Source organism: Galleria mellonella, unplaced genomic scaffold, assembly GCF_026898425.1.
Source record: "Galleria mellonella isolate WM207_F2 unplaced genomic scaffold, CSIRO_AGI_GalMel_v1 utg64, whole genome shotgun sequence".
Classification (NCBI taxonomy): Eukaryota; Metazoa; Arthropoda; class Insecta; order Lepidoptera; family Pyralidae; genus Galleria; species Galleria mellonella.
Genome location: NW_026442133.1, coordinates 5,872,107 through 5,886,476, shown reverse-complemented (window position 1 = coordinate 5,886,476; position 14,370 = coordinate 5,872,107). Strand labels below are relative to the sequence as shown.

Sequence of the window (14,370 nt, the reverse complement as noted above, 5' to 3'; positions counted from 1 at the left end):
CTTTAGACTATTACAAATAATGCTCAAATTGTAAATGTACTTATCCGTTGTTTATACCTACTTATTTACTTTTTTTTTCAGTTCCTCTAGAATAGCTGCTATAGATAGAAACTACGCTTATTGGATCTTAAAAGTTTTCTGGTAATACCCTTAAATACCTAGATACTTCTAATGCGTTCGTATTTCTTACTAGATGGATAATCATTGAATGATTTAATAAAAAATAAAAATCCGTTGACTTTGGATGCATAAACAACACTTTATTTATAACGATAATAAACAGATAAGTTATCTACATTTATATGTCACTTACATTGGGATCATTGAGATAATAATCGGTTCAAGCAATTTATCAAAGATCAAAAAAAAATGTTTCACGACAAATGATTATTGTGCAGGCACATAGAAGTTCTATAATTTTTAGTGAAAACTGTTATTAAAAATGTAAATAAGTCAATCTGCGTTTCAAAATAGTTATACTTAACTGAGTTAATTCTCCATATTAAGATACTTGTTTTTAACATCTCTTATTAAAAACAACAATTTTTTTGCATTTACTGACTTCAGTGGAGTGAAAAGTAATAACGTGGCCATATGGTGTGTATTTTAGTTTACTGGAAAAGTCTGCTTGTACAGGTGCGAAAGTACTTTGCAGGTCAGAAAGTACTTTGTGTGCGCAGTTGCGCAGGAAGACTGAGTAGGTGTAATTAATTCTTTTGTTTGTCTCTCAACAAATATTGTTGTTATTTTGTTAATACCGTCATCATCGATTTATGCTATCAAAACAAAGTGAATACAAGTAATAAAAAATCTACCTGCTTACCTAATTGGTGCTAATATAAATACAAAACTAAAGGTGAAAAGCGACTCTGTCGAAATGATATGATTTGTATCTAAACGTAAATTTACTATTCACATACAAATACATATCTAATAATACGTACAATATAATACACAAGAACTTTTTAAACTTTTAGATATTGTGGGAGGCGACTAGAACCAAAACTCTGAACTCGAAATAAAACTTTATAGTAGATATCAAGTTGCCTGCATAGTCGGGCCGATTCTGTAGAGCCATTTCTCTAAACCTACTTCTTAACCTAACTTTGCCTAATATTTTAATTTGATACTTCCGCAAAATGGCTTTTTTTATACAGCTTAGAATGGTTTAACAAGCGGACGGCTTACCTGATGGAAACTGGTAACCGTTGCTATGTTGTATGGAGTATCATAAACTAATAATAATTTTAACCGAAATCTATTATAAATTTAATTCATATTGATCCTTAGAATAAAGATTTCTCTATTATATAAAATTGATATTTTAGTTTTATAAATAGGTTTAAAAAAACAGCGTCTTAGAATCGATCTCAATGTTTTACGGGAAGAGTAATAACCCGCATCGAGGAAGAGACCTATGCTCTGCAATTAAGATGATATATGCAGATAGGATAAATCAGCAATTATTGCGATATAGATATGGGGCTTTTTAAATTCAAGTCGGTTACGTTTCTGTCATTTTTATTTATTGCAATTAATCCCAAATAATAAAATCGTCCATTCACAGACGATATGTTATACAGTAACCCGATTAGGTACCAGTAAAGAATACCTACATACATACGCACCTTGATAAATCACGTGCGTGCGTATGTACTTAAATCTATATACCTACGCAAAACTAAGAACTTTGTGTTTTCTCACTTCTATTGAATGAATTTGTTGTTATTTAAGACATTTTTATTGCAATATAACTTTATTGTGAGCTCAGTAATTAAGGTATTTTTGATATCAGAAAATAAAAGATATCTAGGTATTACAATGAAGCATGTAGGTACGTAGTATCTGTATGAAAAATCTTCATTTACGTAGAACAATTTCTCCGACAAAGAATATCAAATTTATTGATGGTATATATGTAAGTATCGTAACTACTTACTAAAAATGATATAAAAATGACAATATCATTAATAATTAATTTCGTACTTAAAGACAATTACAAATTTATACTTATATCTCTAGATCTGTTTATGTTTACGACAATGAGTATGTTAAGAATTTTTCAACGTAAGTAAATGTTCTATCTCTCTTTGGTATAAGCATAAGTCTGACTACATTATCTATTTTGGTAAAATACCAAACAGAAATTTCCGGTTATCCTTAAAAAGTATTTGAAAAAGAATTTTGATCGAAGCTATTAATTTAGAATAATTAAATTTTCCCATTCGTAAGATCAATAGATATGCTTAGATAATATTTTATATTGTAATCAAATAAAAGAACAGTTTTTGCAAAAAAATTAATTAAATATGACTACGCGACAAGAAATTCAAACAGCTTAAGACCAGAACAAAAGTAAGCTAGCCTGTTTGAATTTTTTGTTGATAGATTATACTTAGTTCTTAAATTTCTTCATACAGATATTAAGGCATAAAATAAAAAAATAAAGATATTTTAATATAGTTCTTTCAAGATGTCCCCCTTGATTTTGAATACAGGCCCTCAACCTTATTGGTCAGTCATCAATCGCGGCACGCGCGCCGCTCATGTTTATAGGTATGACAAATATTGGCATGAGTATTGTGCGTGCCACGATTATATACAATACTGTTTTCACGAGTGAAGACTTAATATTGTGAGGACACTGTACATACTTTTTCCTCTATATATTGCCATATTTTATAAGATCTAGGCTAGATGAGACCAATCTTTATTTCATATGAAATCAATTTTATTCATGCTTAATCAAGTTTGTGTACTTTTTGGTTTTATGCGTTAGCGCCGAGCCTTGTTGGAACAGCCAATGTTTTTGTTTATAATTTGTTTGACTTGACAATCATTTAGGCTGGACAATCTTCCTTAAAACCGTCTTTTGGTAGACTTTTGCATTGGAGAGAGCTTTTTTTTCATAAAAAAAAGAGTTGAATTAATCCCAAATACGATCCTCCCAATTGAATCGTCACCGATGAGGGTAATTTTCGTGTTGTAGAAACGAAATGTACTGCTGGTTTCTTGGCTCGTGAGTACATACATTCTGTCGTTTTGACAGTTGTACTTCTTTTCGATATAATTTTTTTGTATCTGAATACAAGATATAAACTCGACATTTTTTGACATGCTGTTCATTAAACAAGCATTTAATAAATGATCTCTCTTTTTTCGAAAGGCTCGTAGTCCGAGGTTAATATTTCGCATCATCTTTACTGTATTTCTGCTTAATTCCATTTTTAATGCCATCAGATTCTGTTTTCTAAAGGAATATTGTAATAATTTAAGCTTTAATTGCCTTAATTACAACTGTAGCTCGAATAAAGTGAAGTCAATCCGACCCAGACATCTCACTAGGTATATCGTTTAATTGTCCATATTGGAAGAATAACTACAATCATCTATACTACAGAAAATTTTGGAATATTTATGTTTATAAAGACTATAAGCATTCGTAATTTCGACGCAAAATGTTTTCAAATTAATTGATCATCATTCAAAATTAGACTTGTGTGAAAGTTCTTATGTTCCAACTAAGTATAGTTTTTTAATTGAACCGTTTGTAGACACAGTTTTCAAGTTACATGGAAGTTGTGTATCTTTTTCAAATAGAAAAAACTTCAATATTTATGAACTTTAAATGAAACAGACACCACTATTTGATTATAATAACTTATTAAATTAAATATATACGAGTATGTAATATAATGACTTTTCCGAGCGGTTATTAAAAGAGACTTTTAAATTTATAGCCTTATAGAAATGATTATCAAGTTATGACAGATCACTAGATTAAAACTAGTTATACTTATCTAATAATATAACACAGGCTTACAGATAGAAAGTTATAAACTTTATAGATGGTTAATGATGTAATAAACTTGATTCTGCTATAAATACTTACGGCTTTGTCCGGAATTGCACATTGTCATACATTGTTTGTAGATATAGGTAGCTCGTAAAATGCAGTGGGTACTATTTGGCGTGGTTTTTTGTGGATTGTATGGAGTTAATGGAAATAGATATGCCGATGACCCAGCGGTACAACGATTTCAAGAATATATCCGTATAAATACAACTACTGGTGGTGATCTGAGTAAGTACACATAATAATTAAATGTTTGGAGAAGAGGTTTTGTCCGCTGTTGCCATATCTGTTATATAGCATATTTGAATGTGGCATGATAGAGGCTGAGCCTAACAATGTCGGTCTGATGTAATATAGATACATTTGTGTATTTCTTATTTCTGTTTAATATGTGAAACATCTAAAAAAATATGTCAGATTGGTACCGATTTATATTTTTTACAATTGTTCTTTTGCTACAGTATTAAGTGCATAATTACACTAAAAAGAAGAAAGAAATTCTTTTAAAATGTATATCCTATGTTTGTAATCAAACACATATTTCTAGAATAAAACTTATTAACTTTTCGCTATTTGGCTCAGGTATCTTCTTATAAGAAGAGATTACTGTTAGTTACTACACTAAACAGGCAGCCCTTTGCTTTCGTAAATATATCTAGAGAAATGTTTGTTTAGTCATTTGTATTGATACCCAAATAATTAAACAGACATTCATCATCATCATCATCATCTCAGCCATTATCCGTCCACTGCAAAACATAGGCCTCCCCCATAAATTGCCATAAAAACAGTCCTGAGCCACCCACTAACTTCCTGTAATGCATTTGAGGTGGTCACTCCATCTATCGTCCTACACTGCTTTTGCCCTTATGGGGTTGCCACTCAAGAACCTTTCTTCTTCATCGGTTATCGGTTCTTAAAGTTATGTGACTAGTCATAGTTCAGTTTCCTTACTCTTCGGGCTATGTTATTGTCGTAAGACAGACATTGCCCATTATTTTATATTAATTATTTATTAATCAATTATTTGAATGAGAAATATCCAAAAAAACTTTGCAATATTTAAAATTTTTACATATACTGGCTGATGACTAACTTTCATATTAGATAAAAAAAATGGTCACTAATATGTACGAAGTGTAAAAGATTTGAAAAAAAGTAGTGTAGTCAAGTCAAAAACTGGTGACGCAGCAGCCGCGTTATGCATGAACCAATTGAAACCAATTTTTACTCCTCAATAACTTTAAAATATTTTGTCCGGATGAAGATGACGAAGGGTCACTCCGTAAGTCCTTTCGTGGGTTTGTCATAGTAGTAGTGCTATCTGCACTCGCCCTGTTATTTCTGGTTAAGCTGTAAAGGCTATCTGAGGCCAGTAGTATTAAAGTAGTTCGAAAAAAATGCATCTGGTTGTCTCTCGAAACCATACCTATAAAGATGTGTTTTATTTATAATGTTTAGGTAAATAATTAAATAGTTCAAATATAAGAAGTTATACCTATTTTTTAAATGGCGAAGATTGTGGTAACTAAGAAAAAAAAAAACAAGATACTATATTTTAAATTTATTTCAGAATGTTTTATATTCTGAAATAAATTTTAAGAGATAATTTACAGAAATTTGCACTCATTTACATCTCGATTCTTGAATTAGGTAATTATTACTTATCTCAAGGCGGTAACTAAGAAAATATGTCAGATTAGTTCATCCCCAATGCATCGTATAACACAAAATTCTATAGAAAAAAAAAATGGAATCAAACCTGTAAACCAAGCAACCGTATACCCAAGTCAACGTGATAACAGCAGGCTTATAATATGGTTCTTTAAATAAGAGAATTAAGTGTATTTAAATATCCATATATTTAAATATCAGAACATGTTTTCCACATTATAATCTTAGCAAGATTTAAAAAATATATGCTAAACAAACACAAAATAAATATGAGTGTAAAAAGTATCATAACACGGTTATAATAAAAAAAAATACGAATTTGATAATATATTTATTTAATTTAAATCAATACTGTTAAATAGTTTAACATCAACTTTGTTTATGATAATTTTTGTTTTAAAAAAAATTATGTAAAAATATTTTTACGTTAACTAAGCAAATAATGACAAACAAAAAGTATTCGTACATTCATTCTTTTTTAAATGAAATGTCATTTATTTAACTCATACATGGATGGATTTTTAAACATAATAAAAGCGGCGATAGACGTGTTTAGTTACAAAAATCGCCATAATCAATGCAAATCATTATGTGAAATTGCAAAATTTGTCATATTTCACTATGTTTCATCGGTTTTCTACAGTAGCAACAAAAACGACAAATTTATCAAAACTCACCTCGATTATTTTAATTATATTTGTAAAAATAAAATTTATATTTTCTTATAATTGTAATATTTTGAATTCGATAGCCCCAGCCGTTGAATTTTGGACTCGGTTGGCAGCAGAACAAGATGTCCCTATAAATGTTTACGAATACACAAAGGGCTATCCAATAATTGTTCTAAAATGGGCTGGACTAGATTCTTCACTGAATAGCATTCAACTTAACTCTCACGTGGATGTAGTACCCGCTGATGAAAGTGTAAGTTAATTCAAAAGTTTATTCTCAGATATATCACTTTTGGATTTTGTTATATATTAAAACAAATTGTAACAATCTAGTAATTTCCACGAGCGCATTACATACATTTAGATACTTTTGCTACAATTGCAATGTTCGCTACATTCTGCAGATCAATTCCCGGTCGGTTCAATTCAAATAATTATATTCTCTATATTTGTGGTTTAAATATTTTGCATTCTGTTCCCTATTATTTGTTTTTCTGTTTACTGTTTCTATAATAAGTACTAGAAATACTGGTTGTTATTGTATGACATTAACAAATAAATAATAATTCCAGGAAGGATGGACCTATCCGCCATTTGGAGGGGTTCTTACAGAAAACGGCAGGATCTATGGTCGTGGTACTCAAGACATGAAGTCAGTTACCATACAATATTACGAAGCTCTGAGTAGAATTAAAGCTAACAATATTACTCTTTTGAGAGATGTTTACATGACGATTATGCCTGGTAAATTATGTTTTACTATATATGTTCTATTTGTACTATATATGAAAATAGGCATTTATCTAATTGCACAACTATGACAATATAATTTTTTCTATACAAACTATAACATCTTTATTTGAATAAAATCTCAAACAATAATAAAATATTTTCTATAAAGTAAATTGTGTAAATTATAATTTCTTAATATTTAAACTTACGTAAATACAATCTAAAATTATGCTTTTGATTTGTAAATAATAGGTAAATGTAGTAAATATTTTTTAATTAGCCATTTCTGTTTTAGATGAAGAAGTGGGCGGTGAAGACGGCATGATTCCATTCCTACAAAGTGAAGAGTTCTCCGCATTGAACGTAGGATTAGAATTAGATGAAGGGGCACCTTCCCCCATACCAATTATACCCCTCTTTTACCAAGATAAGGTGGTGTGGCGTAATATATCAAATAATATTAACTATTTTGCATTGACTTTGTTAAACTACCTATACATATACATACATTAGCATATATATATATATATATATATATATATATATATATATATATATATATATATATATATATATATATATATATATATATATATATATATATATATATATATATTGGTGTGGCGTAGATACTTATATAACTAGGTGCATGTAATAAATAACAATATATATTATATATTTATATTATATAATATTAAAAAAGATACATAGATATTACAAGATTAAATCGTATTAAAAAAGAACTTAGATATTAAAATAATATTATTATTTTACAACTTTTCTTTGTTCGTGTTTATTTAGATTGGAGTTTTATTGGGTAATTTTTTACCACACAGGTACTCTAGTTTTAGAACTAGGCAATTAGAATAGATTATTTGACAAAAAAATGTACTTAAACAACTTCCTAGAGTTTAGACAATTTTACTAGGTATCACTTTATGTCTATTTAAAATTATAATAAAATGAAATGTTTATTCATTACTGTTAACATTTTCTTTTGCTCACAGAAATTAAAGTGGACTGCTACGGTGAAGCTGCACATGGTTCAACTTTTCCTGCGACTAACTCTACCGCTACTGGAAAGGTATACATAATTCTGTGAATTGTAAAGTCCACAAACTTCAAATTTTACACAGAGGTTTTTCATATAGTGTGATGCTGTTTTACCTGTATATTAATCGATTAATCAGTAATTTGTAACTAGCTTTTATTCGCACTTAGTACCTGTGATTTTTTTTTTGATGGGTGAAAATGGTATGGTAACTCCGCCTGCGCTAACGGGATACGCTGGCGGAGCACCAGTGAAGGGTGATAGATGAGCATGAAAACAGGCCAGTTAGCCCATCATGATAAATTCTTCAGGAATTAACGATGATAGTTTCCAGGGGGAACCGCGAGGAGGTCGACCTGGTTGGGTATATTGCTAGCGATGGGATTCTCAGTCTCCATTACTAACAATCCCTTTCCCCCCTAGTACCTGTGATTGGAATAAAAAAAATACCTATTACCTTATTCATACTGAATGATACACGTATGGTAAATTTCGTAATAATTGGTTAAACCATAAAGCTCCGAGAGAGAACAAACGAACATACTCAGTTTCAGTTTTATAACATAATTAAGGCCATAGGTATGTATATACATACCGACTATGGAACTGGTATTAATTTAAAGATAGGAATATAAACGAAAAATTTTTATGTTTAGTCAGAAGCATTTGTTGACCGTTGCGGCCATAGACTTAATATAATATACTTCACAGCTATGGTCTGTATAAAATTCAAGATTCCCATGTCGTGTTGAGATACAGAATTTGAAAATTTTTTAAATTTGCGTATTTATGACTATATTAATTGACTATATATTATAAAAAAACAATGGATTTTATTTAACTTCATTATCTAACATTGGAATTTTTTCCACATTCCACATAATATAATATCTATTATTGACAGGTAGAGCTGTGAATCAAAGCTACTAAGTAATATAATAGAATTACTTATCAGTTATTTGCAAGTAATTCGTTTATTAAGTAGGATCAATCCGATTAGATTATGAAACGGTAATATTTAATACAGTGAAATCAACAAACTGATAAAATAACTCTCAACCACGCAGCTCGAGCGAGCGTGTACCATATATGCGTGGAATGGTAAGAAATGTAAATTGAAGTGAAAAATAAAATAGGAAATATTCTAATCACACATAAATATTAGAGATTGTAGGTAATCTAGACGACAGGGGTAGTCATTGCAATTAGAAAAAAAATCCATTAATTTGTCAAAATGTTTTTTGAAAATGTTACAGTGTCGCAATGTAATCGATGCGTTATTGAAGTTCAGGGAGGAACAGTACATAATATCGACAAGGGCAACAATATTCGATGCTGGCGTATATACATCGGTTAATCTTAACAGATTAAACGTAAGTATAAATTTCACTAATATAATAAATGTGCAGGATAAATGTGTGTGGGTATATTATTTTTTTAATGTAATGTTTTCTCTGAGTGCTAACCGCAGTATGTCAACGGGAAATAAGGGAACAAAACACAATATCCCTATTGAAAAGAAGAAAAATTTAAAACAAAAAACTTTACCATACCTTTCGCCTACTAGTAATATTATGCCTTGTTCTTGTGAGAAAGATTTATGCCCAATAGTAGAACCTCAATTGATTACGAAGTACAAAATTAGACAGTCTAGTTGATGTGTTCTATCGATCGAAAATTATACAAGCTACGATTTTTACATTAAATTAATCGATAGTATATTCTTGACAGTATAAAACGCATTTCTAATTCGAGAAATTAAGTTATAATTAGTTTTCATAAATATATACATAAACTAACTAATGCAAATACAATTTTTACTATCATTTAGGGTGGTACAGCAAACAATATCATCCCAAGCGTTGTTAGTCTCACGTTTGATATTCGTCTGGGAACTCGAGTGAATGAAGATGCATTCCAAGCACAAGTAAGTTCACTATGACTACATATAGATATTAAATTGAAATAGTTACCAATTTAAAATATATTTAAATATGTGTTGACGCTGGATTTGTTGTTCTAAGTAGGTATCAACAAATCCAGCATATACACAATTTGGAATTTACATTTATAAGTGAGTAAACACTTTTAGTTATTACTTCCACAAGTTATTATTTAATAAAACACCGAAACTATAATATAATATATTGTCTGACCGGTTTCAAAATATTAAGGTATAGTAATTTCATACCAAAGTAGTACACTTATTTTGTCTCTTATAAAAATATGTATTTAAAAGTAAAACAATGCAAACATTTCCACAAATATGTGTTGATTACAAACTTAGACAGTTTCTCAATGCCCAAGGTTCTAGATCATTAACAATTTATTTACACAAATTAGGTAGCAATCTATTTATGTGTAGTTTATTCCAAAGAATGACTAGAACTGGATTAGTTCTGTAATCCTTCTTAATTTTTATTTTATATTATTTTTATGTAGATATTATAATTTAGTTCCAAAATATAAACTTTAGTTTTTTTTTATTATTATTTATTACTTTCTAGACAACACAAAAGATTATACAAAGTTGGACAAACCAATCATAAAATATTATATATCTTATATATCTAACATTATTAATTTTAAGCCCACAATCTTAATTTTTTCTACAAATTTATTCTTGTTTACGGTAACAATATAATAGTCAATGATAGATTTTATTGATATAATAATCCTAATGATTTGCTAAGTCGATTTAAAAATAGGTATAAGTTATAATAAATTATTTGTAAGTAGGTCTTATCATGGCGTAAAAATTTAATTACGTCTATCTATAAAGAAGATTTTCTCAATTTGTTTGTGTACCTATTTACACAATATCCCATTTAATTTTTTTTTTTTGCATTCATATATTATATTGTAACAAGCATCCTTAGGCTACGATAACCCTTTTTTACCATCCAACAGGCCGTACGCTTGTCATAATAGTATAAAAAGTATTCTATATGATTTACTATCCTATTGGCTCAGTAAATATTTTGCCGCGATTAGAGCAGCTATTTTTTATGAAACTAAATTAATAGAAATTTTATAGTATTGGCTACAATCATAAGACCATATTACGACTAGACCACATTTGGTGCAAAATTATCTTCCTTAAAACTATGACGCCTCGATATTATCAAATAAATGTTATATGGATTATTATAATTTTATTTATTTTTGCCATAGATTAAGGATAGTACCTATTTCTGCTATAAAATGTAAATAATACATTTTTATGCAACTTAAAATGGCAAACAAGTTGACGACCCACCTGATGGAAAGCGGTAATCGTCGCCTATAGGCATAAACGGTACTATGGACATAACAGAGTATACTGTTTCGCCCATAATACCCTCATGCATTGCCATTCCTGAAGACTAAGATGTTATGCTTCTGTACATTGTAAATTCACTTTCATAACCATGCGAACATAACAACTTCACGGTAGAAACACGAATGGAACAGAGGTACCCAAATGACTTTTGTACAAAATCTCTCTTTGGTACATACATAGCAGTGTGCTAATCTGAAAGATGAAATGGTACAGTAATCTCTGACAGTAATTATTCATAATTATCCATTATTTTTCAGTTGGAACAATGGATAGCTGAAGCTGGAGAAAATATTACGTTGACCTACATATCAAAGAATCCGCAGAGTCCCGCCACTGTCGTGTCTTTGTCTAACCCATATTGGCGGGCAATCAACCAAGCAGCAAGATCATTGTTAGTACATTTTATAAGTTTAAAGTAATAATTTAAAAATAAGTCACTGCCCTAACTATGTCTATATTCTGTATCAATAATTTGGTTTAATTATCCGTTTGTTTATATTCAATTTAAAAATTTAAATTAATTAAAATTAAATTCGTACTTAAATTTTTTAATATAAATTATAAATGTTAATTTTAATTCTTTAATTTGCTATATAAACAAACGGATAATTAAACAGACCATAGGGCACTTGCTTATGTCCGATAGTAGTACAAATAAAAAATCGATTAATTGGTTAATTTGTTACTGAGAATTTCTATGATAATTTTAACATAACTTGGTGACAAACCTTTTCATTATATTCTATTAAACCAGCCTATTTAGGTTTCATTACCAAAGAAAAAAATATATATTTTTTAATATATTTTGACAGGAAAGTGCCAATAATACCAATTGTGCCACCGGGGTCGACAGACGCGCGACACGTTCGATTGGCCGGCGTGCCCGCATTTGGCATCTCACCGATGGCAAATACACCACTGCTATTACACGCCGTTGACGAATATCTCCCGGCCAGCACCTTCCTCAAGGGCATCAATATATATGAACAAATCATCACGAAACTCGCAAACATACCAAGCAGTGACACTTCCCCAGATCCTAGTGTGTATATTGTTAAAACTGCTCTGTAATTTTATTGGACTGAACTGAACTGAACTTACTATTAAATATATACAATTGTTAATTGTTTGTTTTTATTTTTTAATTATTTTTATCGACAATAAACAATCGCTCATACATAAATTCTACTAATACTATAAAATTTAAAATTTTAAAGATATTTGTTACTTATTCATCCTTACTTGGTTGAACGGATTTGAATGAAATTTTGTACACATAGAGGTTATATAATAACTTAACACTTAGGATGTTTTATATACTAATTCATATGGAGAAACCTCTAGGAATCATGCAGTAATAGTAATATGACCACGGGAATATGTTAAGAGATTGAAAATATCATATAAATCTTTTGTTATTTATATTTGTTGGTACAATAAATCAAAGACCCAAACTTAACAAACTGACATATAAAATAAATAGAATTATTTTATATATTAAATAAACTCGTACTATTTCGTTATTGATATCGTTCCATGGTAAATTACCAAACAGAAAAAAAAGAAAGATTTAATAATTTGTGTCATCAAGAGCCGCGACTTACCTAAATAACGTCATTGTACAGTTATAAAAACCGCTTCTCGTTACGTTTGCATCTAAATCTTTGAACAAACAGCCGGCACTTTCCCGTAATGGGTACTTTCCCATGCGAACGTGCCGCAACATTTTTAAAAGGACTTTTTCGCGAGCCTCCTGGGTCTGTTTGCGGAGCAGGGCGACAATACTCACTTGTCAGGCTTTTAACGAGCAAATGAATTCTGCGGAATGATCTGAATCCGTCGAGTAAACCGTTTAGCGTTTGATTGTACAGTACCAGAGCAATGTATACATGAAACAGACAAATACATTTTTATAGCACATTTAGAATTAGCAATATACAATATTTTGGGTAATAATATAAATACATTAAAATCTTAGAATTTATTTATTAATGCAACAATTATTTTTAATGTCTTTTTTGTAATTTGGAGTCTACATATTATATTTTAGGTGTTTTTATATTGTGAATACTCGTATATTACACATTATTAATATTTTTTTTATTGAAAATCATAACAACGTTGTAATTAAATAATAAAGTCGACATAAATAACTTTAATTATATGTAGAGCTATCATTAATGATCTAGACTAGTAAATAACGAAATGAGTTGTTAATGATTTAATATTAATCTTACATAGCACGTCAGTAGACCGCCAGGGGGCGTAAGCGTTAATTGAAATAAATTGTCACAGCTCGATGTCGCTGGCACATAAATCAGAGCGCTAGAGGCGACCAGCTAAGTGCCTGCTACGCGTTGTTACGGACGTAGCAACTTGCAGACACGGCACACATCGCGCTACACTTAATTTTAATACAAAAATAAAAGTCACATCTATTTAATTATTTTACTGTTACACTATTCTTCTTATTTTGATACGAGTATTATGGTTTAATTATTTCTATTCTTGTTTTTTTGAAACATTATTCTCTTGTAAAAAAACTTACGTCATTCAATTAGGTAAGTGTGTCGTTTCTCCTCTCCTCAAAGTAAGATCGTCACTAATGTTATAAAATGTATATACGTGTTTATTTAATATATTTTTACTGCCAAACTATTCAATAGTTGATAAGCATTGGCCATATTCTAAAAAAGGGCATATAGATTAGGATATAGAAGGTGCGCGAGGTGCCTATGCATGGTTATAATTTAATTATTAATTATCATCCATACATGACATTGTACAAAGACTTTCAATATATGTATTGTATGTAAATGCTGTAGCATTTCAGAAATAGAATTTTTATTCAAATAAACTTATATAGAAGCAAAAGTTAAAAATTGTAGGTATTCTTTTTTTTTTTAATTTACCGCTTAACTCGAAAGACTGTTTCAGCTCATAAGAAAAGGTAACTCAGATTTTGCTTCTTTCGAACAAAAGTATAAATCTAGTCAAAACTAATATAATTTGGTAATGTCTATTCATTCAATAGGTCACTATTCGAGGATGACGCTCTAAGAGA

General features: G+C 29.8%; 1 protein-coding gene across 2 annotated transcripts; it reads left to right on the top strand.

The window, feature by feature from the left end:
• Positions 1–368: 368 nt before the first annotated feature.
• Positions 369–12,430, top strand: LOC113512548 (aminoacylase-1-like). Of its 2 annotated transcripts, none has more exons than XM_031907075.2 (10): positions 369–597; positions 3,934–4,084; positions 6,282–6,454; positions 6,774–6,945; positions 7,229–7,375; positions 7,941–8,017; positions 9,241–9,357; positions 9,816–9,911; positions 11,564–11,697; positions 12,119–12,430. In XM_031907075.2, exons 2-10 carry the CDS (start codon positions 3,952–3,954, stop codon positions 12,375–12,377), a joined length of 1,308 nt encoding a protein of 435 aa, XP_031762935.2. In that variant the 5' UTR covers positions 369–597; positions 3,934–3,951; the 3' UTR covers positions 12,378–12,430. The 2 variants fall into 2 exon arrangements, with proteins under 2 accessions (XP_031762935.2, XP_031762936.2); XM_031907076.2 differs by having other exon boundaries at positions 369–697.
• Positions 12,431–14,370: the final 1,940 nt, after the last annotated feature.